Genomic DNA, 25,553 nt, shown 5'->3' with positions numbered 1-25,553 from the left:
TATACTGCTGCCTGAGCCAGGTCAGGGCAGGTCCTGGGGATGGTGGCAGGCAGCACGGCGCTCCATGAAGCCGCTGGAGCTGCTGCCTCGGCCGAGCACCACGCTGCAGCTTGTGTCTGCCTCTCCCCCTCTCAGAAGGAGTCCTGCTGGGATGTGCAGCAGCTTGGCTCGGGTCCTCCCTCTCGATTCTTGGGAAAACGGTCAGAGCGTGGCTTCCCTCGGGGGAGATGACTCACCCAGGCGTGGCACACACGGGTCTGGTCAGCCCCCATCATTGAGCAACACAAGCACTGGCCAAGACGCTGGGCTACGAAATGTCCACCGCCAGAATTTAAGGATCCATGCCCAGCTCCACCTCGTGGGTCGCAGCCACGAAAGACAAGTGTAAGAGGGTGGTAGTACACAATGTAAGAAACTTTCGCTCAACTTTCTCCCATGCTCCCAAATCCCACCCTCCTCCTTCCATATTACAGTGATGGAGATGCAAATCAAACACATCTTTCTCAGAGCTGATCTCTATTTCAAAAGAAGGCTGCTCCTGTAGGAATAAAATATGAACACTGACATAGGGTGGTGAACAAATCCCTAGAAATTTTTGCCACCCAGTTACTTCCTTCCCTTCTCAAATACTCTGAAACAAATATTACTACAGTTGCTCTAGCCCCATACAAATGTGAAAACACTTCATGCAAAACAAAAAAAGAAAAAAGAAAAAGTAAAAAAACAACCAAAAACCCCAACCCCAAAACAGAAGAGCCCTTCCCTGGCTATGCAGCTCTGGAAATCTCGATGTTTCCTCATCACCCCTGGGAAAGGGAAGGGCTTTGCCTAGACACAATCCAGCACAAAGTCACCAGCAGTTCTCCACTCCAGCAGATTCCCAAGGTGCCAGACCTGAATCCTGCCCTGACTTGCAGGCAGTGCGTGGAAGCTGTGGGTTCCTCTTGTGGTCACCAGGTGAGCGAAAGGAGAGGCAGGCCCTGAGCAGCCACACCGCCTTTCCACAGGCCTGCCGAGGTTGGGCTGGGTGCGGAGAGGGCAGTACCTGGCAGCCAGTGCTTGCTAAGTACCGGAGTTTCTGCAGACCTGTGAAATGTTCCCAGGATTACTGCTGTCTTTGCCTAATTTACAGCGGCAAAAAGGTCAAAAAACCCAACAAAAGCCAAATCCATCAACACTCCTCTAAGGTTACTAACTACTTCTACACAGACACTGCTTCGTCATTCAGCACAGGGCTAAGCATGCTCCTAGGTAACTACAGGGGTGCAGCGGGTGCCGTGGGGGACACAACTTTCCAGGTTCCTGTGGTGCCTCCCTCAGGCCTTGCTCAATTCCTATTACTAGACAACATCTACGATAACTCACAAACTTCCCACAGGCCCCGCAGGGCACCGGTCCCAGCATGCTCCGAACACCTCTTGTTCTCGTTTAATCTGGCCAAGCATGGCAAGCTGGGACCTGTACCCTTCACAAGGAATACTGCTCCGCTGACACAGAGCAGGACATCTCTGTGGACTGTTTCCCAATAAAAAAAAAAAGAAACCAAGAGCAACTGTGATTTGCTCTATTTAATTTCAATTAACTGCAGCCCTCAGAGGCCAGGAGAGATGCCAATCTAGCAGTTTGTTGGCCATCCCCTTGGGGATGTCCCATTTCTCAAATGTCCCTTTCCCAACCAAGCCTTCACTCTTCTCAGCTTAAAGTTTTAACAAGTCATTAAATCCCACTGTGTTAAACTACTAAGAGCTTTGAAACCTGCAGTTCTTTCCCCTCTGGAGGACGTGACTGAATAGTGGAAAGGACACACGGTCAGGCAAGCACCCTTCTCTGCAGTGGGGACTCTGCTACCTCTGGAAGCTCCTGACAGTGACCAGTGTTACTGGAACCTGTTAGAAAGACATGATGTAGTTAGGACTGGGGAAAAGGAAAAGGAGCAACTGTTGTCCTTGGTATGCTAGAACTTCTCCTCCCTCCTTAAGTGGGGAAACAGGCAGTTTATTTGCAAAAGGCAAGTGGTTTCCTAAAAAACTACTGAAAAAAAAACCGCGAAGGCTGCTCAGCCCCTTCCCCTAGAAAACTGTAAAAAATGTTGGAGACACAGTGTGGCAGCAGGGAGGCTGGGAAGGCAGCACAGGGACAGCTGCTGTCTCTGGACCATGCCACAGCCATGGTAGGGTCCAGAGAGGTCTGGCTGTGAGTTGTAGATGTTCCCCGCAGAGAATTCAGGAGCTCAGGCCCCCTCTGCCCTTGTCTGGGTGTTCAGTGGGCAGCAAGTGGCTGCAGCTGGTCTCCACACTGTCCAGGCAGCTGCTGGTACGTTGGCGTATCCTGCCCGAACAGACCTTGAGGCTGTTCTGTGACTGTGATTGCTGTCAGTGACCAGTCCCAGCTCGGGCTCCCCTCCTCCGGAGGTGTCTCCTCTGAGCGTGCTGCTGCTCAGTTGCTCTCTACCAGCTTGGCTAGTCCCTGCCGGATCTCACTGAGCTCAAATATCTTCACATCCATTATCTCTGCCACCTTGGTGACCTCATTCTGGATCTTCTCCCTCTCGGCCAGGGTCTCTGCCAGTGTCTGCTCAGCCAGGTGAAGGCGCTGCTCCAGCTCTGCGTTGCGTGCCTCCAGCTCCTGCCAAAGGACATGAGCGCAGTGAGGTGGCTGCCCCGGCGCTGATATGCGCTGCTCACAGACCACCCTCCTTATCCTCCTTATCTCCACAAAACAGCCCCACTAGCACCCCAGCGCCAGGCTACCCGCACCCAGCCAGACCCGACTCCGTCACTTCTTTCACCGAGGGATCGCCCATCTTGAGCCACAGCACTCCAGCACGTCCATGCACGTGAGCAGGTGTTCCCCAAAACCAGGCATTTGCCTACAGTTTGCAAAGGTGTATAAATGCAGATCTCCTCACACGCCTAGCATATCCAGGTCTGATGGCATTTGATGTTTGGAGATATTATTTTGCCATGAAAGCCAGTGCTTGTGTATGGGGATGAGTCCCGCAGCAGACCCTGCCCCGTTCAGTATCTCAGAGGTAAACACAGGCAGGCAGCGTCCCCAAGAGACTGCACAGGAGATCGTGCTTCCATCTGTGTCCCTGCCCTGAGGTGCAGAGCAGCTTGCATCCCTCCTGCCAGCCAGCCAGAGTCAGAGCTCTGGCCAACCAGCAAGCTAAGCAAGACTTCTGAGAGATGGAGGGTCACAGGACACCATGGGTTCTGCTCCAGTCCCATGTCAGGGGCTACTGCAAATGCTGGAGGAGAGTACATGAAGGCTGGGTTTGCTATTGCCTGCTGATTGTGTCCCATGTCACATCCCTGAGGGATATAGGGAGGGTGGAAGAAGATAGGAAGAAGACATAGGCAAGGACCTCTTGCCATCATCCAGAGGCAGAGATAGGCATGGCAGCTCTGAGGCATTCACTCTTTGGCTCAAAAGAGAAATGGGGATAGATCCCTCTACTCTGAGTGCAAAAGGTGTCCCAGATCTGCCATCCTTACCTGCAGCTTCTGCAGTGTCTCCTCACGCTCGCCTTCTGCTTCCCATCGGCCACACTTCTGGCTCTTTAGCATCTGAATCTCCTAAAACACAAGGAGGAAGAGCATCATGTCAGACCCACTCCTGTCCCAGTGGGGCCAGCTCCCACCACATGCCCCAGCCAAGGCCCCTTCCCTCTCTCCAACAATCACATAACTGCACTCAGCTCCAAATTTTAATACCTCCCTTCTAACCTTCTACTTCTGCTGTACCTGATGCCTCCCTCTAAGACCCTAGTGCCTAACCAAGAAGACTAGCTGAGTGCCAGAAAGGTTCAGTGGTCTCTGCACCCTGCTGCATCCTTGCTCAACATCAGATCCCAAGTTCTTGGGGCCAGCGTCTCCACTCAGCTGTTGGGTGAAAGCCTTGCACACCTTTGCCACAGCATAGGCCTGGGGAGGTGGGAGAGATCTCTTCTCATGAAGGCTCAGGAACCCCAAAACACCTCCCTCTCTTCAATCCTTGCTTTGTGGCTCCAACTCTAAAGCCCCATCCACCCACTATGCTGAAGCATGGCCACCAGAGAGCCTGCAGCTGTGTAAACTGGAGAGATTCTCTCCACATCTCCCCTCCTTCACAGCCTGTGTAATTAAAACTCTGCTTTAAATCATTCATTTAAATGCAGTGAAAGCGAGAAGCAATTACGACACTAGAGGCTAACTGCAGCTGCAGATGGCTGAGAGGGGAAGGGGTAAAACACAGCCCTGTCATTTCTGCAGTGGCTGAGACTCTCCACTCCAGGCTATTTGCACAGGAAAACTCCCAGCACTTCACTCTAACCCAGCTTTGCCCCTCTGGGGAGGGAGACCACTGAGGGGGCTGTGCTGGCTTACAGAGGCTCCTGGCTCACATAGGCAGCACGTGCACCAGCACGAGGGGCTCTCTGATCTCATACAGGCTGTAGTGACAGACAGGGTGTTGGTGACTGACAGGCCACCCAGCTTCAGGCTTTGCAGCGTATCACCTCATCTTTAGCCTTGATCAGCAGTTCCAGCTCCTCCAAGGTTTGGCTCAGCTCTTCCTTGTTGTTCTCGCTGGAGGAATCGTGTGCCCCCTGTGACTCCAGTTCTGCTACCTACATGGAAGCAAGCACAGGGGAGGCATGCTCAGAGGTACAGGAATGTCCTGACACCTTATCATCCACAGTCATTCTCTGTCATGTTTTGGCTTCCTTAGAATCCCAACTGGGCTTTCAACAGGGGTAGCAGCTCCCATCCTGGGGCTGTTAGGAAAAAACCCTTTCCTTCTGCTCTGCCTAGATCACACACAGAAACACACTGCTTTGAAACTTGGTCTAGAGACTCTATCTCTGCTTTCTCCTGCAGTCTTGCACTTCCAGCAAAGCCTGACTGGCAGACATCAAGCACATGAGCCTACAACCCAAAGTGGTGACTAGATCCAGATCTATTTACATCCCTGGGCAGAGACTGCCAAGGGCAAGGGAGTTACTGCAGCTCAACCACAACAGAGCTGGGTGGAAGGGTTTGCCCAGGCGTACTGCCCATTCCTGAAAAATTCAGCACAGTGGCTTATTCACGAAGAGGATTTGTTTTTAAAAGCTCATCAGAAGGTCTGCAGCAGCTATTGCTGTGGCCCAAGGTGTTACAGGGCCTGCACCAAGCTCTAAGTGCAGCTCCAGTGCTGGGTACCCTCACACAGACGGGGATTAGACCCTGGTGTGACACTTTCCCACAAGCAGGGGCAGCAGGGTGACACTGGCTGGTCTGGGCCTCTGCCTGGGTCCATATACACAGCAGTTGTGAGCTGTCAGCCTCACAGGGTCACGGCCAGAATCAGCCAGCTCTGGTCCCAAAATGCACCGGTTTAGGGGCAATAATCTAGATGTTTTACTGAGTTACACTTTCTTCTGTGATTCTCCAAAGTCCTCAGTGGTTGTCTTTCACCCAAGGCTCACAAAATCCTCACTCCTAGCTCCCGGCTGTGAGAACAGCCACCAAACAGCTGAGTATGCACAGAACAATGGCAGGGAAAAGGCAGCCTGATCCAGCCCACCCCAAAACCACACACATACATACCACAACCAAGCTCTCTGCTATACCTAGGGCAGGCTCCTGCTGCAGAGGAGAAAATCTATTCTGTGCAGCTCTTTTACAGTCTGACTCCAGCACTCAGAATTAGCAACGGGCACAGAGAATCCTGGGGGATGGCTGTTTACTGCACAGACTGGCCACACAACAGCCATCAAGTGGAAACAGCTGTTAATTGCTATAAATCCCTGCTGGCTTTTGAATGAGCTGTCTAGAAGTGAAATGGCTTTATGCCGCCTTCTCCAGGGCTCCGGAGTCCTTTCCCAGTCAAACCCCAACTGTCCTAAAACCCCTTCCCAAGTATTCTGCAGTTCTTCCCTCCCAACAAACCCAACCGTGTGACTGTCACTCCTCTGCCCAGATGCACACAGGCCTCCTCAGTTGATCTGTGACCTCTCTGACATTACATAGGTCAAAAGATCCTATTATTCCAACCAAACAAGGGCTTGTTTGTACTGCACCACCCGGGTTTCATGATGTTGCAGCTTGGATTCAAGCTAATTATAGCAGAGTAATCTTCATCCTTCCTGTCAGCAGCCAGAAGATTGCCCTCAGGCCCAGCTCATGGGGGCATAGGCCTTACTCAGTATTGCTGGCAGCTGGGAACTACCCCCAGAAAATCTGAAGGGAAGCTGGTATTCTTTGACTTTGTGCTCTGATTTCCTCCCTTTATCCGCAGGGACTCAGCACACTCCCAACTTGCTCTGCAGAAGTCAGGAGCTCTTGTGAGAGCTCCCTTGTTACATGGCCTTATTCCTTGACATGTTTTCCCTTTCAGACTCATGCAGCATCCTGGATTTCCATCCCACCTCCTGCTGACATCCATGGAAACTGATGGGAGAATGGGGTCAAGGGCACCAGCTGGCTCTGGGACAGGGTTTCCTCCGACCTGCTCTGCGAGAGCCCTCCTGTGCTCACCCGCTGCCGCAGCGTTTCCGTCTCCTCCTGATAAGCAGCCAGCTGCTTCTTCCACTGGTCCACGTTGGCGTTGGCTTCATGGAGAGCAGCCACGAGCTTGTTGTTGTTGTCCTGGAGGCTGAAGAATTCAGCCTCCCACTGGACCTCGCTCACCGAACTGTGTGAGAAAGCAGGGGAAGTGTTCAGGAGAGCATAAGAGAGTCTCAGCATGCAGGTTTCTTCCCCCAGTGGTAACATGTACTGAAACAATGCTCTTGGAAGTGCTGCACAGCTCCCTGCTCCTCCAGAGTTTTCTATTCAGATTTCACGTTGCTTCCCAAATTTAAATGATTCTTCCAGCCTTGAATCTGCATCCCTTTCCTTTATCCCTGGATAATATTTGACTTTGAGGCCATGTGTGCTTGTTTGAAACTGCAGAAACCACACTGTGAGATTAATGGGGTGGGGGGCTGGGGGATACACAGCTACTATAAAGGAGCTTTGCAATGGGGGACTGTAAATCCATTTTAAAAATCCTTGTTAGATTCAAGTTTGCTTTGAATAAAACCCTACCACCCCAGACTCAGGAGAAGATAGCAAAGGACACTTGCTTTTGATTTAAATATATTACAAATGTTCAGCTGGGAGCTCAACGGGAGTCACAAGGCAGAATCCAGCCCAGAGTCTTTTGAACAGACAAAGAGTGGAAGCAGCCGGGACTTTGCTGGAATCATCAGGGGAATTAACACAAATGCAGACCTGGGCCAGCTGGAAAAGTGTGAACATCTTCTGGTATCACAAACTACTGATCTGTAGATAACTGGCATCAAATCATCCCTGCTGCAGGCAAAAAGTATTCTCCTCCCCACACCGCCTGAACAGTGGATTTCACCTCCAAGCTGAAATAACTTTCTACTGGGGAAGAAGGGGAATTGGTATGGTGGAAGGTTTGAGCAGCAGCAGGCATGGGGTATTACTCAGCTACCTAGAGAAGTAGCGTTGGGTCAAAAGCATTTGGGATGACAGGGACATGTACCAAATCCTGCCAGAATAGACAGTGTAGGAGTCAGGAGCAGAAAGCACTTGTGGCAGCCTCACCCTTCTGAAAGCATCTTCTTCAGCCGCTCCTTCTCTGTTGTTATCTCAACATCAGCACTTTGGCTCCGGAATAGTTTATCCTCTCCTGGCCCATTGGAGCTGATGATGGGGCTGGGAAGTACCTGAGGGATGAGTGAAGAGCTGGTTACCACACAGCAGTGAAGACAGGCCATGTGGCGAAAAGGTTTCTGCAAACTCATTCATGGCCTGGGCTCACAGGGCTAGTTCTGAGTCCCTGCGCCCCTGTGAGGAACTTGGGCTTTCAGTCCTAACTCTTAGGTAGTGCTGTTCTCATCTACATGGCAAGGGGTAGTAAAGATCCTCACATATGGCTCAGCAGCACCAGCTGTGGCACAGTGATGACTTCAGAAGCTATGCAGACACAGGACTTTCTCTTGGGTAGGTAGGGTAATGCTTAGTTCTCCCAGCAGCTGCCCTGCTGCCACGTCCTCCCTTTCCCTGTCTCCATGCCATGCTGGGGCAGCGATCCCAGTGCACAGACACCCTGAGCAGGTGGGCTCACAGCTTGCACACACCAGCTATATTCCTCTCTCCCAACTTGAGGTACTGAATTCTCTGGCCCTCAACTTCCCCTTGACAAATACCAGCGATGTTACAGCCTGTAACCCGAGTCCCGCGGCTGTGCACAACGCTCCGAACTGCTCAAGCTGGCTGTTTCAGGGTTTTGCTGAATTCTTAATAGGATTTTCTTGCTGGTTCTCAGAGCAGTGGAAAGACTTAAACTCTAAACACAGACCTGCCAGTCCAGCTGGGTTCAGTTGCAAGTCCAGCTTCTGCACCTGCAATTAAGACACCAGGTGCCATTGGGATAGTGTTTCTCAGGCTCAAGGGAGGGAAACTGCTATTGCTCAGATGGCTGTGGCACTCACTTTCCAAAGGTGTGGAAGAAGAAACGCACAGCCCCTGCACCAAAGGATGCCCTTCTCTATGGCTCCATATTCCTGAGTACATCAGTGCTAGCAGAGACAAACAATTTGTCCCCCCAGGCTGAAGGGAGCTGACAGTGGAGCAGAGATGAATATGCAGAAACCAAAGCAGACTTTACATCGTCCAGCCCCTCCAGAAGACCCTGTCTGCACTGTCTCCTCTCACAGCAGGGAAGAAGCTTGGCACTGACAGGGCAAACCAAGCTATAAAAAGACTTTCTGAGCAACGAGTCTCTGGGATCCCAAGTTGAGGGCTGTGAGGCCAGGTGGCTGCTGAGCCTGCTGGAGTTCATAGGTAGCCCTCAAATGCCTGTGGTAAGGACAGCCACCTGCTTTTGGAGTCGGCTGACATCTATAAATAGAGCCAGAGAGGGCCATGAGATGTGTTGAACACTAGCTTCATCAAGCCCAGTGAGTGACTGAGAAGACCTGCAAAACACAACCCTGCCTCACCTTCACCACAAGGTGGGGAAACTGAGGCAGGGAAGGGGCAGAAGCCCCTGAGTCCAACTGAAACTGGTAACAGTTGAAGACGCTCCATGCTGGTTTGTTGCTTACATTATCCACAGTGACATCCTCTGTGATGGAGATTGGACTAAAAGACAGGAGAGAGCTGCTATCCTGGGATTCTCCCAGCTCTGAAAATCTGAAACTTAAGTAAACTAGTGCAGATGCAGAAAATGAGGGAGTCCTGATTTAATTTCAGGAGACAGATCTGCTCTCTGCTCACTTGCAAACAGAAACACAATCAATTATTCAAGGATGAAACTCATGTTTGAAGCTCTACTAATGTAGAGACTGTGACTCAGCAGTGGGAGAAGGGTTGGTGGGCTGATGTATGTACAGGGTGGAAATGCAGGACAAGATCTGGCGGCCCGCAGGGCAGGGGACACTGCATGTGTCACTGTGCCAGCACGCTGGCTGCAGGCAGGGGCCGTGCATACAAGGCAGGCTGGATGGGAAGATTGAGTGTGGGTTCACATTTTGCAGTTTTAGTGCTGCTGAGTCAGGTAAGAACAACAAACAGAGCCTTAGGCCATTCCTCCCCAAGCCCCCCCCCCCGCCATGGATCAGTGTTTAACCTTCACCTTCTGACCTCCTCATCCCTTCTGTTGAAACTTGCCATTGCAGCATAGGGGAGATGAACATGTCCTGTTGTGGCATCTGATGAGTTCTGTCTGGTGTAAACAGGATAAGAGGGAGTATCTCTACTCCCAGTCCCCATCTCCTGTCCAGGGGAGATGGATGGAGGCTGCAGCTGGCCATGAATCTCTGTCTTGGGTAATTACTACTGACCAGAGTCTTTTACCTAAAGTCTTCATAGTCCTATGAATGCTCTGCTCTACTCCATTTTCCACCCATTAGGATGGGGCTTAGAGTTAGCAGGAGCCCAAAGCTAGGCAGATTTTCCCCATTTTTGCACCCTACATGACATTTCCAGTCTCTGCAGAGCCACCGCCTCCACCTCCCCCTCTTTTCCCTGCAGGCCAAGGTACTGTTCACACTCCCTCCTCCTCCTCTGCTGCCACTCCATCTGTACTCAGCCCAGAGAACGCAGTGTCCTCCATCCTATAGCTCCTCTCCTACTGCCAGGAGCTCTGGGAAATGCAGAGTCACCTCTGGAGTGCACTATTTGGGAGGGCAACTTCACCATCAGCACTGACCTGCTTCACCATGGGAAAAAGCAGGGTAGAGTTCTCCACAGCTTATCCTCTCCCCTCCATCCCACTGAAGCCGGAGTTGGTTTAGTTATACAGGGAGAAAGGTAACAATTGCAAGTGCAACACATGCAAGAACGATCTGTGATGGGCTTAAGCTTTCTGGCTTGGTCTCCTGGGGGAAAGAAAATTGAATGACTGGCTGTCATGCCTGCAGTTCTACTTTAGGGGAGAGCTCCCAAGGGGAGTGTGAATTCTACTCTCACAGTACAGCTTCTCTTCCACAGTAGAAATATGACAGAAACTGAAGAAGTCTGGCCAGGCTCCTTAGTCACCAGCTCTAAGAAATTACTTTGTCTTTCCATGGACAGCACCATCACCTATCAGAGACACTTGGAGAAGAACCCTCTGCTGCCCCAGAAGAGAAAGAAAAATGGTTGGAAATGCCACATCTTCCTTCCTATGATCTTCAACCAGGCAACATGCACTCCTGCATGCTACTTGCCTGTTATTGTCACACTGAGCCCAGGGAGAGCCAGCAGCTCTAAAGAAAAAGAAACACAACAAAAATCCACCAAATCAAAAAATCCCAACCACCACAACAGCGACAAAAAACCAAACCAAAACAAAACAAAAACAACCAACCCACACCTCCAGCATGGCTTAATAAGACATCAAACGGTTTTAACAGTTTAACTGGCAAAGAAGGAGGAGTGTGAACCTTCCCAGGAGCTCCACTTAAGCACTAACTAGTTAATCTACTTCATGTGTTTCAGCAGAGTGACCTCAGGGCCACAGGTTTCATCAAAATGTGAAGCTCCAACCTCAGTGTCTGGCAAGAAAGCTCTCAGAGAGAAAGGGATGAAAGCAAGAAGTTACTATAGGAGATCAGCAGAGTGGCCATTTTCCCCAGCTATCATCTTTCTGTAGTGAGCTTTACTCATGCCTCTTTCCAAACATTACCTGGTGAGATGTGATATTCAGGGCAGGATTAGTCAGCTCTGTTTTATCTTGGGACTTCTCCCTTGCCAAACGAGCTGCTTCTTTCACTTCCTGGAATTTCTCTGCAAACTAGAGGGGAGTGGAAAAGTCACACCAGTGCTATGTCGAAATGTGGAACAAACTAGAATTGATGCCTGGGTTACTCCTCCCTTTGCAACTTCATTCAACGTGCTTTTAAATTTCTCTTCAACAATATAATTCAGGGAATAGCCCCTTCATGCCCCTGCCCATGATTCTGGCACTCAGGGCTGTGGGGTTAGCTAAATGGCAATGACAGAAACTGAGCCTGAAGTCCTAATTCAATTTGCGATGCTCAAAACACTCTGCAAATATTACTTTAAAACTCCTCCTAGCATCTTTGCATCTTACATTAGATTTTACCACCATGGGAACAGCATTACATCAGGTTCCTAAAGTCTTTTCTCCAGAGGCTGATCTCCCCTTCAGGGTTTCAGGGACATCCCCCCTGCTAGCATCAGGTTTCTGCCAGCACCTGCAGCATTACCTGGGAGAGATGTTGCTCCGAAGCAAAGCCCAACCCATACACTGTGTTGGCTCGGCTGTCTGCCCATTGTCCAAATTTCTGGGATGTCTTTGTGAAGGTCATGTTGGGGGTAATAGTGCTGTTGATGATTGCCTGTAGAGAGAGGCAACAGTGAGAGTGAGAAAACTCCAGCCGGCTGCTCTGGGGTGGTGGTGTGGGATTGATCACTATAATCCCTGTGTATTCTAGGAACTAGGGGTAGAAAGGTCTGGGTTTTAATCTACAAAACAACAGTTCAGCCTTTTGGTGACCAAAAGTCTTTGTAGTCTGGCTATGTAACACAAAAAAATCTCAAACATCTTGTCTACTGAAAAAGAAAAAAAAAAAAATAGCGTTCATATCATCAGCTTCCTCCATTGCTGGAAAAGAAGATAAGAGACAGCATGTCTCTGGGGACTTAACAACTTTCTCATGTTCCCCATTTTCATGGCAAGTAAGGAAAAAAAAAAGAAAAAAAAGTCTTAAACAGCAGTCAGGACTAGCTATTAGGAAACATTCTGCTGGCTGGGGAAGCAACAAAATAAATTACCCAGGAAGATTGCTGCGTCTCTGCCATTGGAGGTCTTCAAGAAGAAGTCAGGAAAATGCCCATCAAGAACAGTTTAGGGAGAGTTAACAATGTTTTGTGGAAGTGACTGAACAGACTACCTCTGAGACTCCCTCAACCTCTGTCATTTCATCACATCTACAGTTTTAGCACAGGATGAAGGCTCTCAGAAAAAGCTCGTGTCTTGCATGTGTGGGGGGTGAGAAAAGAGTGGGGCAGGGAGGGACGACATCAGATCCTAGGGCACATATTTCATCAGCATGAATTCTAGTGTCTAACACTAAATACACTTGAGCGTGGAGGCAGCATTTTACCTTCCACTCCCTGCAGTGACGATGCTAGTGCGCCCATGCTGAGAACCGACCAACTTGACAGCAAAAACATCACCACCAGCACAGACTTTGGCTGGAGAAAAGCCTGCTGTCAAGCTGCGGGATGCTGTCAGCAAATGCCCCCTACCTTGGTGCCCCCCACGCTGATGATCCGGTACACATTGCGTGTGGCATCGTAGAAATAGGAGACAGTCAAAGCGTGCTTGCTGGCGGGGATCCAGTTCCGTTTGGTGGCAGGGTCGATCTGGAAAACGTGGGCCCTGGTGCTGAAGATTGGCTGCTCCCTGCAAGAGAAACGAACAGGGCTGTCAGGGCAGAGGGGAAGCTGGGGAACGGGCAAAGTGCATTGACTTCCTGGCGCTTGTGTTGCGTTATGCACCGCCAGCAGCACTTCTGCTATTCGCCTTCTCTCCAGGGATCCGAGACACCAGATGCCAAGCAGTGCAGCCCCCAAGGACGCAGCGTCTCTCAACCAGCAGCCCTTCACCCAGCCTCTGTGCAGGGAGTAGCAGCTCCCCACTGTCTGAGCTCATGTCCCTTTATATCAGGGGAGTCACGACCTAAGTTCTTCAACATTCCTGCGAGTTGTTTTTCCAAGACCTCTGGGCTTCTCTGTGCTCTCTGCAGGAGCCCTCCACACCCCTGCACCCTCCTACAGCCCATTTTAGAAGCTGGGGCACCACTGACTGATGCCCCTGCAAAGTAGAAGTCCACGGCTGTTTATGCCTCCTATTTGCCCACCGTCCAGGCAGCAAGATGACAGCAGCTTTCACTGCACACTAGTGACCTTGGTTTATGAAAACACCCTTGGCACAATAACAAAGCTACCAAGGTTGTTTAACTACCAGTACAGGTTTTTACCCTCCTCTAAAGCTTCTCCGTCCCCCTCTGCAGTCTTCAGACATTTTCAAGGACCACAGTCTGGTCATTCCAGCAATAACAGACGATGCCCTCAGGTCAGTACATCTTATATGTACATTCATCCAAGGATGGGCACAAACTTTATAAGCAGAAGAGCAAATAGGACATGACAGTTGGGGGCATACCTGGCAGTCCTTCACAACACAACACAGCCAGCGTGGCAGAGCTATGCTCATGACTAGCGGGTTTATCATTTTTAGCCTGACTTGAAGTTTTCCTTCACCATCCCCTCAGCATCTTAGTGGTCAGTTCACATCAACTTCACCAGGTATAATACAGCAACCAGAGAAATCATATTTGTACTGCATAGGATATCTCCAAGCCAGAGCTCTGAGGAAATGGATGGATGGAGGATGTGTTTGGTATGTGAGCACAAAAAGCTCTTTCCCCTCAGCACAGCTCTTCCTCCCTTGACTCACGCTTGGGAAGTGCATCCTGCAGTGAGAGGTCACATCACAAGATTAAAAGCAAGTCACTTAACAATGAATTAAAGGAAACACTTCACCACACAATGTGCAGCTGCTGCAAGAAAGCACTGAACCAAGCACTGCCTGGATTTTGTAACCAGTAATATCCGAGCTGAAATAAGGAGGTGATTCTCAGGCATCAGGATGTAACTTGAGCGTTTCAGGAGGCAGGAAGGAATGTTTCCATGACACAACAGTCCAGGTGCATCAGGGCTTGGGGTCTTCATTTGACTGTGGCTAAAACCCAAGGCACTGGCCATTGCCACACTCCTTACCCAAACCGAGTGAAACCTGATGTGACTGGAAATATCCCCCACCCCCATGACAACTGCAGACAAGGCACAGTCACAATCCTGCTATGTGCAACCTCCCAAAATCCAGACATTTATATTTCCTCCTCATTCCAAGCCCTCACAGCTGCAATGAGCAGACTTTCCCATCAATCCAAAGACAAATGTACCTGGTGCTTTCTGAACTCATCACCAAAACTTAGGAAGGGAGTAAAATACTCCTTGCTACCTCCCAGTTTCAAGACTTGTTCCCAGGTTACAGCCCTGACTCAGATCTCTTATGACTCCATGAGGGTCTAAACCAGCTCCTTCTCCGCATCCTCTCCACCTGGTTTTATTCAGCTGCAGTCTGTTTTTGGAAGAAGATTCAAAATTTTCAGGTTCCACTAACAAATACTAAGTTTTACATGGATCATGACTTATCCTCTGAGACACAATCTCTACAGAGTAGGGAAAACTAACATTTCTGCACCTTAACCCTCAAGTCCTGAGCTAGTGTCAGAAAGAACAGGGAAGGACGTTACCTAGTTGTTGACATTTGTTAGTAAGAAGGGCAAGACAGACTACAGGCCAGTGGAGTTAGTATGCATCTCTCCTCCAACAGCTTCCTTCTCAGGACTCTTAGCTGGACTGAGGCTCCTTTTAGGTTTTGCCTCCACAGTGATTCATCTCCTAGCGATGGAAAAGTCGGCTGTTATTTATCACACAGAGCACAGAAACAGTGTTCAACCAGGCAGCGTTTAGGGGATTCATTTGTCCCAGACTCACAAAGCTTGTAATTTGTAATGATTTCTCATCACTGAACAAGTTTTCTTCCCTGTCATGGGAGATAATTGGGTGAGCTGTGTAACTAGAGTAAATCCCTTTGGCACCAGGCACTGGCTGTTGGGAGAGGGCCACAGAGGAGCCTGGAAGGCTCTCGTGTTTCCAGTCACACACACGTGATGCTGGCTGCATGATGGAAAACCCTCCTCAGAGATCACCCCTCACACGCACAGCAGCTATTCCTGTGCTCACTATTCATCCGTGAGGTCTGGACCCAGGGTCAATGGAAACCATCCTGCTGACTGCAGCAGGTTTTGGACCAAGCGAGGTTTCAAACAGCCCCCTGCCACACACCCCGACGGAGCGCTCTGACATTCCCAGAGATAACCTTCCTCTGCCCGCAGGGACGGGGGTTTGCAGCCGCGCCTGGGAGGTCACCCACCACGTGCAGTCCCTGCCCGGTGCTCCACGGAGCAGGGCACCATCCCAGACGCCAGCGGTGGGGAGCCCCTGCGGCTGCCCTGTGCTGTCTGCCCATGACAGGAGACAGCTGTGCTGTTCATTTGCTTTGTAAATGAGTCCTTCCAGTAAACGGTCCCCACCCTGCTCTCCCCCCTGTCAAGTGAGATTGAGTATCTCAAAAAGGGAGCAAAAGGGTAAGAGAATGAATTTGCATGATGAAGGATGCCAGTAGAAGGGGTAGAGAGCCCAGATCTCTCAGCCTCTCTACTCAGTCTGCCTTTAAGCAGGTCAACGTAGAGTGTCTAAATACTCGGAAAACTCATTGTCTTCCTACTGATCACTCCACCACAGGAGAGGCTCAGGAGGCCGCTCAGATGTCAACTGTCCTGTAATTAGTGTCACTAACCACAAAATCCAGCATTACTTTCCTTCTGAGCACCAAGAACAGAAAATAAAACACCACTGGAAGACCCGTCAGACAGAAGAGCCCATCTTCACAGGGGTTAGCTTATGCTTTTTCTACCCACATGCTCCTCGACCAACACACAGCCCTGGGGCACACATGCTCTTCTTCTGATCTCAAGTGCACCAAAATATGCATGGCTGATGGTGTTGATGGGGCAGGGTGCTCTACTTTTTTGTGCCTTCACATAATCACTGCTGTATTGGCACTCCTCATACATTTGTTCATGCCTTATGGCCTTCCCCGAAGCAACAAAACTTCATGCTTTCTTCACGAGGTCTATCCCTTCCAGTCACAAATGTGGAAGTCTCGCAGACTCTCCAAACAGGCAGGTTGCCAGTTACACCAGATGTGCTTTGCTTCCAACAGATAGCAAACTGGCAGCAACAGTGGCAGGGCTTGTCAGCAACTTCACCTGTCTGCCTGGTGCCAAGGAGGGAACTCCTGCACCCACCTCCCTCCAAGGGAAGAAAAATACGCAGAATCCCCTGAAATTATCTTTCACATCTCTCCTTTCCTCGCTGTAAACGGGAACAGTTGCTGCCAACTTGCATGTCCCTAATAATGGCAACTGGAGATTGCTTTATGAGGCCAGCACATTATTGCCTTCTCACAACTACCTGAGTATAGTGCCAGCCTGGCATGGGGACAGTGCTTTCTAGGAAGCAGTTGCTTAAGCTCTGTAGGCAATGCTCAAGGAGAGCTTTGTGCTCTGCCTGGGAACAGCACAGAGATGTTCGTGCTCCCTTTGTAGTGTCTGGGCAGGGATGAAAAAATGTTTGTTTGTTTTAAATCTAGTAAATGATACAATTTGTATCCAGCTAGTACAAGAATTTCATTGTCGAGGATACTGGCTAGCCTGGAAACCTGCCTTTCTGTACTTACTTGTCTGACAAGGTTAAAGCAAACACTACAAGATAAAAGCTCTCCTAGAGTCTAAGAGGGGGAGCACAACAAAAAACAGTCAGAGAGAGTAGGTAGCAATGCAAACCTAGAGAGACGAAAAGAAAGTCTGCAAGTCTAGGGGCCCATCTCTAAGAAGTCACAATTGCCTTATTAAATTAAAAATGCCTCTACCTCACCCTTTCTATCATTCCTCAGCAGCAGAGAGCCACGGCAGGGTTTGGCACCGCTCAGCACAACTGAGTGGATTAGCAAGGCGGGGACGCAGGCAGGACTGTGGGCTCTGGCATAGGTGCTGAGGGAAGTTCCAAGCAGGAAAAGCCCAGGTGCTGAAAATCAGACCTGACATGCATGAGCAGAGTAATGTCTGAGGAGCACCCATCTGCATTCAGCTTGCTTCTGGCCAAGCTGATGACCTCTTGTTTCCAAAAACACTATAAAGCATTTAAAAACAGTCCTGAAAGTGCCCAGGATTCAAACTGTCATGTTCTCTCTCCTGCTACAGACCTCTTTTCCCCTTGTGCTTTAAAGGGTATATGCTGGATATACCACATATCCCTAAATGCTGACACTTCTTTTCCTGCTCCCAGCTGGGAGTCCCCATAACAATACAGACACAGCAGTGAAAAGGGGATGTGTAAATAAAACCACTTACATCCCCCCAGGGCTGTCCTTCGCAGATAATTAAGAAAAACCAAAGCAAATGACTGAAAGGACAAAGATCTGGCTGAGACACAGACATGATCAGCAAGTGCCTGATGGCAACTGGAAAGGGTCCAGGTCCCATCGCTGCCAGCATTTGTTCCCAGCCCAGGGGGGGAAGGGTAAAATTCAATATCCCATGTCCCACTGATAGCTTAAAAATGACCTGTCCCCAATGCGGCAGGCTTCCAGCTACCATGGAAAACCAAACAGCTAAAAATGAAACGAAAAGGTGATCTAACTAATCTAGCTATTCCTAATGTGTTTTTCACATCGGCAAAGCACCTGGCTCCAGGATGCTGTCGGAGTAAAAACCCAACTGCTGCTTCTTGTGACTTCTCCTTAGAGAGATGCTGGGAGAAGGTCACGAGGTGTTTGGCGAGGACACGTGAATACAGGGTATGGATCGATCATTTCCAATTTGCTCACTGACTGGAGTCTCTGACTCAGTGGTCATTAAGACGATGTGTAAAAGTGCACACTGGTCTCATTTCCACTTTGGTTCTTATATTATGCCCCTCTCTACAGCATCCAAATTGATTTCTTAATGAATAGCTGCTTATTTCACCATTGCCAGGAGAGCAAATCGTTATTTGTCCTCTTAATTTATGGTCTCAGCAGAGTAACAATGGACTGAGCAGGCCAAAGGGACCAAGTTCACTAAGGCTGGATGAGACCTCCTCGGGTTAGGACACACCGAGGCACTGCCAGGACCCTGGAGAAGCACGCTCTGCAAGCCCTGCCCTGTGCCAAGGAGGTACAGATGGCATCAATTCAGTTCCTTGCACCAGTGCCACATTTTACCTAGCAGGGGAACAGTGGGCATAAAAGATGCCAAGGTCTGGAGAGGACTAAAACCAGCGCTGCCCCCTCTATTCTCTGAAATCTGAACACATATGTCACTGGATGTGTGGACTGTCCTTGAGCGTCCTGTCTGGATGTGAGCTCTACCCTCCTGTTTACAGGCACGTGGGCCTCTTCCCAAGTGGGATCTTCTAAAATAACCCGGTGCTGCTAGAGAGAGAACACAACAAAGGGAGATGAACCAACTCCCAGAGAGGCCTCTCCAAAGAAGGACTGCAGCATCTTCAGATTAGGAGACAGCACCAGGGACTGGTGCCAGGATTGTCCCATGACACACCTGCAGTGCGTGGGATCGTATGGATCGGTATATACACAGGCAGCACAGGTCCACCGTGCCGCAGTAAAACAATGTCCAAGCTGAAGCAGAGCTGCTGACACCAGGCTGCTGGGGGCTGGGCTCAGAGCCCTTCTTGCACAGAAGCTTCAACACACATCTACCTGCGCTTTGAGCGAGCCACCTTTAATCCCTCTGCTAGGTATGTCTTTAATTGGAGGATTTCACAGAGTCCTCTCTCTAATCCTCACCAGAAAAATACTCTCAAACCTGCAGACGAGTCTAATAGTGGAGCAGAAGTAAAAAGGTGAAGTGATTTTTGGTTTAAGGCACAGCAGTCACAGACAGAGCTAGGAACAGGGCGTGTTCCCCACTGCATCCTCCAGCCTCCTGCCGCAAGGTAACGGCATCCAATCCTACAGAGAAACATATCCCATTTTAAGGAATAGCCCAGATCAGAGGAAGGGACTGAGAGCCTTTGAGAGAGCTGTTCAGCAAAACGTCTATGTCTAAATTTCAATAGCGCTGTGCCAGCTCCAATGTGTTTCACTGCACACTCGCTACATTCTTTCTTTGCCCCACCCCAACTTCAGCTGCCTGCTGGGGTCTTTACACCTTGGAGAAACTGTGTTTTACTGCTTTTACTTTCTCAAGCTATTTCCAATGCAAATAGCACCTCTTTGGGAAAATCCTGTTTGACAGTTGCAGGCTTGCTCTCTCTTCAGCAGGTTCCTAAACCTAAGGGCAACTGCTAGAATGCAGCCCTCCTGCCAGACCTCTTCGAAAGGGAGAGAAGGAGAGGAAGAAATCAGGTTTTTATTGTTTGCTTTAGATCTTTTATCACATCCAGCAATGTCTTTGCTTGACAGCTTCTGGGTGTGGGGTCTCTTTCTGACTGCACAGCTGCATTTGACTTATGCTTTGTCCTTGTTCTCTGATTTTCTGTGCAATCTGGAGGATTTTTCCCACTGAGATCCTTTTGCTTTTTTGTTCTCAGTAATTCTCACCTCACAATCCTGTCTGCCTGCCTGTGACATGCCCATTTAGTCAACTGAATTACTTACCACATCCTTCTCGCCTGCCCCCACCCTTTGCTGTATGACCAGAGAGAAGAACCCTTATGTTTGCTGTGGAGAGGGAAGCTTTTAGAGTCACCGTTCCCCAAATTTATATTAATATTTCTGTCCTGTTTTCAGTTCCAAAGTACGGTGTGCGACAAAAGAGCAGGATTCAAACCTAGACACAAGTATAGAGCTTTAAGAAAGATTTGGTGGGTGAGTTTGAGTTCAAAGCGTTCCAGAGACACGAACAGTGAATAGGTCTGAGGTTTAGAATAAAGTCTTTTAGCCACTTAAGGCAGCAGCTGGAATGTGCTGGGGAGGCTGAGCTCAGTCCTCATTAACTACATTTGCCTTGCTGCTCCTGGATGGGGTTCAGTCAAGGGCATCTCTAGGAAGTCCACGTGCTGTTCCCCAGCCTGCACCTCCTCTCACTCACTGCAGCTTCGCTTTGCAGGGATATTCATTTACTTGTCAGAGAAAGGAGCCTCTCTGCACTTGGACGCAGAGAAGATAATCACTTCAAATACCTTGCTCTGCATCTAGGCAGTCTGTGGTCCCTCTTCATCTGACAACCAAACCAAAAATGCCTTGCAAGAAATCACCAAGTACCAGATCAGCAGGATCATTTGTTTCTGTGGATCACGAGCAGAACAGTACTCGGCCACAGGGGCAGGGAAGGGCTTTGGGTGCAATGGTCCTGCTGACAGCAGCAGGATACCTTCAGAGTGCAGAGACCTATGATGAACATGTTTAGGCACTGTGGCTGGGCTCAACGTGCAGCCACAATGAGCAAGTGCCCCCAAAAGAGGTCATCTTCTGATGAAGGCCCATTGCCAGCCACAGCAGAAAGTAAGGACTTCCCAGCTGCTGTGGCGGGAACTTTGCAGTTCTCACTGCAATCTTCCCAAAAGTCCTCTCTCTCTGCAAAGTCTGGTTTGCTGGATGGGTGTTCACAGGGCAGCTTGTGCAGAGCAGAAAGGGGTACGTGAGACCATGCGAGCATGAAAGATACGTGGCTCAGCTCTGGCACTCAGCCCACCGGCACGCTGAGTCAGCTGGGAGGCCGTGCGGGCTGCGTCAGGGCCAGGGCTCTCCCTTCTGTTGGATCACCAGCCAGAGCACTCGGCTGTGAGAAACCCTGCAAAGCAGCACAGCCCGTGATAATTTGAGGGAAGGGGTTGGCCAGGGTGGATGTGGAGGAAAACGTGTTTCAGACAGACCGAGCCCAGTTTTTCAAAAGGCAGAACTGGAGCGGAGAGAGGGCTGGAGATCCAATCTCCTCCTCCTCCACTGCTGTCTGTTTCCTTTTATCTTCCCTCAGCAGCTTGAATAGCTGCTGACTGTATGTCAACGCTGCTTGGGGAAGAAGTGTGGGTTAACAAGAGTCAAACCTCATCTCTTTCCCTTTGCATTTTTCCCCATAGTCTAGCCCTTCCTCTGTGCCAGGGAATGGGTGTAACTCTCTCCAGAGCCCATGGACTCTGCTGCCTCACTGTAAATGGGTGCAGAGAGGGTGCTTTGATATTGCCTACCCAGGATCTGGGCACAAGCCCCCAGGACACTGACTGTTACGATGCAGAACTGCAAAACTGCTTTGAGAACAAAGTTTGGGAGGACTGATTCCCAGGCCTTTGTTCTAACCACCAGGCAGGTTTTCAAGCCTTCTTAGCTGCAGCTTCGCTTTCATTCTGCGCTGCATAATGCGACCTTGGGGAAAAATATATACTTGTTGCTGGGGTCTGGATAGGACTGAAGGAGACCAGACCTCTACCCCACAGCCACAGAGGGAAGGTGGAGCAGTGCAGCTCCAGCAGTGGAGCTGGCTAGGGGCTGCCTTCCCCTCTGCCTCCCCCAGCTCCCCAGAGATTACCCAGCCAGGCTTAGCACAGGAATGAAAAGCAGCTGCCTCATGGCCTGTCTGCAGATAAAGGGCAGCAAAGGAATCCTGGCTGAATATGCTCCTGTTGGATCAGCGTGGGGAACAGCGACAGGCATGCAAGGTCAGGCACAGAGACAGGGGATCAAGGGCATTTAAAGATACAGCACAGCTGAGAGAGATTTCTTTTCTTTTGGAAACCAGTCTTCATCTACAGAGCATCTTGGCTGCTGAACACTATGCTGCTGGGTGCCTACAACACAGTCTGTGCATTCACCTTCCTGGGACAACCGTTACTTCTGCTGCTGAACTTCAGCAGCTCTTTCTTTTGACACACACAGACCTTTCTGGAAGTCTGCACAGCAATTAAAAGTTAAAAAAACTAGCAGAGCCAGACTGCCCCTAAGTAATTCTTTATACATTCTAGAAAATACAACCAGTAATAATTAGAACCAGAGAAGTGGAGATACGTGCACATTTCAAAACGCTCCATTCCTCCAACACATTCTGCCTCTGCATCTTCATTCTACACCACAGGAGCCGTAGCACTTTCAGAGACCTATGCCTGCTCAACTTCACTAGGAAAAAGTCCCCAAGATCTGCTGCTATTTTCAACCTGCCCTTGCCAGAGCTCCAAAAGCACAACCAGCAGCCTCTTTGACAAGGACAGTTCAAACCACCTGTTTAGTCAGTGGGATGACAGCACAGATAACAGCAGGTGAATTCATTTGCTAAATATGTGTCAAGCAGGTAAACTCTATACTGCGCAAATTAGAAGCCAGTAAGTTGCATCTACCTGTATTTATATTTGACAATGCTATCAGCAGAGAGCCAGAGAAATGTGAGTAAGTGTCCATTGAAAACTCAGCTAGGACCTAACTAGATTCACTTCCCTCAGGATCAAGTGTTATTTACAACTGTCCTCTTCAGAGAGGAAGTGCTAATGCATTAATACCTACAGCACAGTGGATAGAAGAGTCCACGGAAAATTTATCCATGAAAACCAGAACATGATGTTACAAAGAAATCTAATATGGAGCAATGAAACCAGAATCCCTGCTTTAAAAATAAGTTAACTAAAATCAACCGTCAGAATGTAAGAGGTGATGTGCTTTTAATCTCTTTTGTACCCAGAGTAATCTAAATGCTGCTGAAAGCTACTCAATATCCCCATGTGATCAACGTACAAGCTAAAAGACACTCTTATCTCAGAACTTAAGTGGAAATAAGGAATTTTGGGTGGAAACATAATCTCTGTCTTAACAATAGTTTTTCTACTACACCCCTATAATTATACAGTGAAGTCTAAGCAGATGGAGATGGTGTCACTATCTCAGCATTTTCCACGAGAGCTGGTGACCCTCTAAAGAAAACATATAGCAGCTGGGTGTACCTGCTGGTGGGTCCAAGAAGGATTCAGCCACTAACTCTAATAAAGTTCTAGTCCCAAACTGTCTGCTTGTTAAACCCTTCCTTGCCCTTCTAGAAGTTTTACAGTAACTTTGTGGATCACAGGAAAAGTTACAGGAAAATAGGGACACTTTCTGATTTCACCTGGATCAGCACATGCTCTGTCAACTTCAAAGGATCTATGCCAGATTCACACTGCTGTTGCTTTTGATTCTTCACCTCTACCTTTTGTGTCTCTTGAATCTGTGTTTGACTGTTCAATCATTTTATCTAGGTAGTCCAAGAGGAAAAATTAGCAAAAGGAAAACAAGCCCCTAAGAATGTTATTTATTTCTCTTGCACTGTCAAACCCACACATTTGGAAGGAGTTGATCAAACAGGCTTCCCACAGACCCACTGTGCTTTCAAACACCAGAGTTTATTGCACAAGAAACTCGAAACAACATGCCAAGTCCTTAAAGTTAGATGATTGAGACTTATAACTAGGACATAAACTAAATACCAGACTAAGCTCCTATTTCCATGCCAAAATCCACTGCCACATCCATGCAGCATTATTTCAGTCTTGAAAAATCTGAGGAGGATCATAAACTAAATCATCAGGGATTTTCAATCAGCTATTTACCCATTTAGAAATGCAAACGGGATCCATTTTACTGAATACCAGAGTCACAACAGCCAAACAAAATCCCTGATTTCTAACTTCTGGAAAAGTTTGTGAACACAACTGGACTCCAGTCTTCCCACCCAGTCTCCCAGTCTGGATTTCATACAACATATAGATCACTAAAGGCTTCCATTACACGCGAGTTTATTTAAAGAAGTTGCAGAGACTTGCAATTATCTACTTTCCAACCCCTAAAATGCAAGTCTAAACTTAAAGCTTGCAATGTGGACCAAATGCAATTTAAACCCTTAATTTCTTTTGCCATTACCTTAAAAATAGCTCAGCGTCCACGAATAATAAAGCAATCTAAGAATAATAAACTGCCAGTCTCACCCCATCTCTGCCGGGTGTCAGCTTCTTTCTCTCCCGTCCTTTCTTCAGCTGCCTGAGATTCTCTCCACGGTTTGATTTATTTCTCCCTTCCTCTTTCTTTCTTTCTCCGGATCCGGATGCTCTTTAAATTTCCTCCGGAATTTCACTTTGAAATCTTGTTAGTTGTCCTGGTGGCTCCGAACGCCCCGCAATCCCCGACCGTGCGGGGCAGGGGCCACCCGGACCCCCCCCCCCCCCGGGGCTGCGGGCGCCCACACCCAGCCCGGAGCGCTCGGCGGGGAAGTTCGGCGGCCTCCCCCGGCCCCCGCAGACCCCAGCGGCTCTCCCTCTCCGGCTCCCAGGATCCCTCCTTCCCTTCAGCATGGGAGGGGAGCACCAGGATTAGGTGGTGCTTTTGCAAGCCTTGGTAGACAAAGCCGTCTGCTGCTCGGGCAACCCCTCAAGTTTTCCCCCGCAGCTCAAGAAGTCCAGCCACCTTCTGAATCGCGATTTCTTTGTTCTCTTTTTTTTTTTTTTTTTCCCTTCCCCTCCTCTTCCCTATCCGCTTCCTCTCCCCAACTGCCCCATCTCGCTCACATTTCCCCGCCGCTTCTCTCGACTTTATCCCCGGGGCCGCGGCCGGGGCCGGCTCCACAGCGCCCCCTGGCGGGAAGAGCCCGCGATGCGCCCGCCGCCCCCCGCGGCGCCCGCCGGCCCAGGGCGCTGCGCCGGGCTTGCACCGGGCGCCGGGCGCTTGGCTTCTACTGGGCGCCGGGCTTCTACTGGGCGCCGGGCTTCTACTGGCCGCTTGGCGTCTACTGGCCGCTTGGCTTCTACTGGGTGCCGGGCTTCTACTGGGCGCCGGGCTTCTACTGGCCGCTTGGCTTCTACTGGCCGCTTGGCTTCTACTGGGCGCCGGGCTTCTACTGGCCGCTTGGCTTCTACTGGGCGCCGGGCTTCTACTGGCCACTTGGCTTCTACTGGCCACTTGGCTTCTACTGGGCGCTTGGCTTTTACTGGCCACTTGGCTTCTACTGGGCGCCGGGCTTCTACTGGGTGCCGGGCTTCTACTGGCCGCTCGGCTTCTACTGGGCGCTTGGCTTCTACTGGGCACTTGGCTTCTACTGGCCGCTTGGCTTGTACTGGGTGACAGGGTTCTACTGGGCACTTGGCTTCTACTGGCCACTTGGCTTGTACTGGGTGCCAGGCTTCTACTGGATGCCGGGCGCCGGGCTTGGACCAGGCTTGGACTGGGCGCCAGGCTTCTGCTGGATGCTCAGCTTCTACTGAGCGCCGGGCTCCTACCAGGAGCTGGCTACCCCAGAAAACAAACCAAACCCACCTTCTTTCATCCTAGTCTAGACATCTGCTTTCAGAAATAGGGAGGTCTTTGTTGTTCTGTCTTTTATGAAGTCATTTCTGCAAGTGGAAAATTAATGTAAGCCATGCATACATTTTTATGAAATGGGAAACTGCCCTGGGAAGAAGGGAGGCTGGAAAGGCTTGGGG

At 49.7% G+C, this 25,553-nt stretch overlaps 1 protein-coding gene across 1 annotated transcript; it reads right to left on the bottom strand.

Moving 5' to 3' along the window:
- Positions 1-499: 499 nt before the first annotated feature.
- On the bottom strand, positions 500-24,635 carry HOMER3 (homer scaffold protein 3). Its single transcript, XM_032993771.2, has 9 exons — positions 24,066-24,635; positions 12,735-12,891; positions 11,690-11,821; positions 11,146-11,253; positions 7,578-7,699; positions 6,501-6,657; positions 4,499-4,609; positions 3,498-3,578; positions 500-2,625 (listed from the first exon to the last, which is right to left on the bottom strand). The coding sequence occupies exons 1-9, from the start codon at positions 24,068-24,070 to the stop codon at positions 2,437-2,439; spliced, it is 1,062 nt and encodes a 353-aa protein (XP_032849662.1). The 5' UTR covers positions 24,071-24,635; the 3' UTR covers positions 500-2,436.
- Between the last annotated feature and the right edge of the window lie 918 nt (positions 24,636-25,553).

The sequence above is a fragment of the Tyto alba genome, unplaced genomic scaffold, assembly GCF_018691265.1.
Source record: "Tyto alba isolate M040663 unplaced genomic scaffold, T.alba_DEE_v4.0 Super-Scaffold_20000042, whole genome shotgun sequence".
NCBI classification, from domain to species: Eukaryota; Metazoa; Chordata; class Aves; order Strigiformes; family Tytonidae; genus Tyto; species Tyto alba.
The sequence above is the reverse complement of the archived record's forward strand: the minus strand, read 5'-3'. Positions and strand labels throughout refer to the sequence as shown.

What these genes read in the sequence shown, in the direction of transcription:
- HOMER3 (XM_032993771.2), bottom strand. An exon ending in CGGAAACGCTGCGGCAGCGG is followed by an intron (nt 4,610 to 6,500) that starts GTGAGCACAGGA and finishes GCTTCCATGTAG; the next exon opens with GTAGCAGAACTGGAGTCACA. An exon ending in TGATCAAGGCTAAAGATGAG is followed by an intron (nt 3,579 to 4,498) that starts GTGATACGCTGC and finishes CTTGTGTTTTAG; the next exon opens with GAGATTCAGATGCTAAAGAG.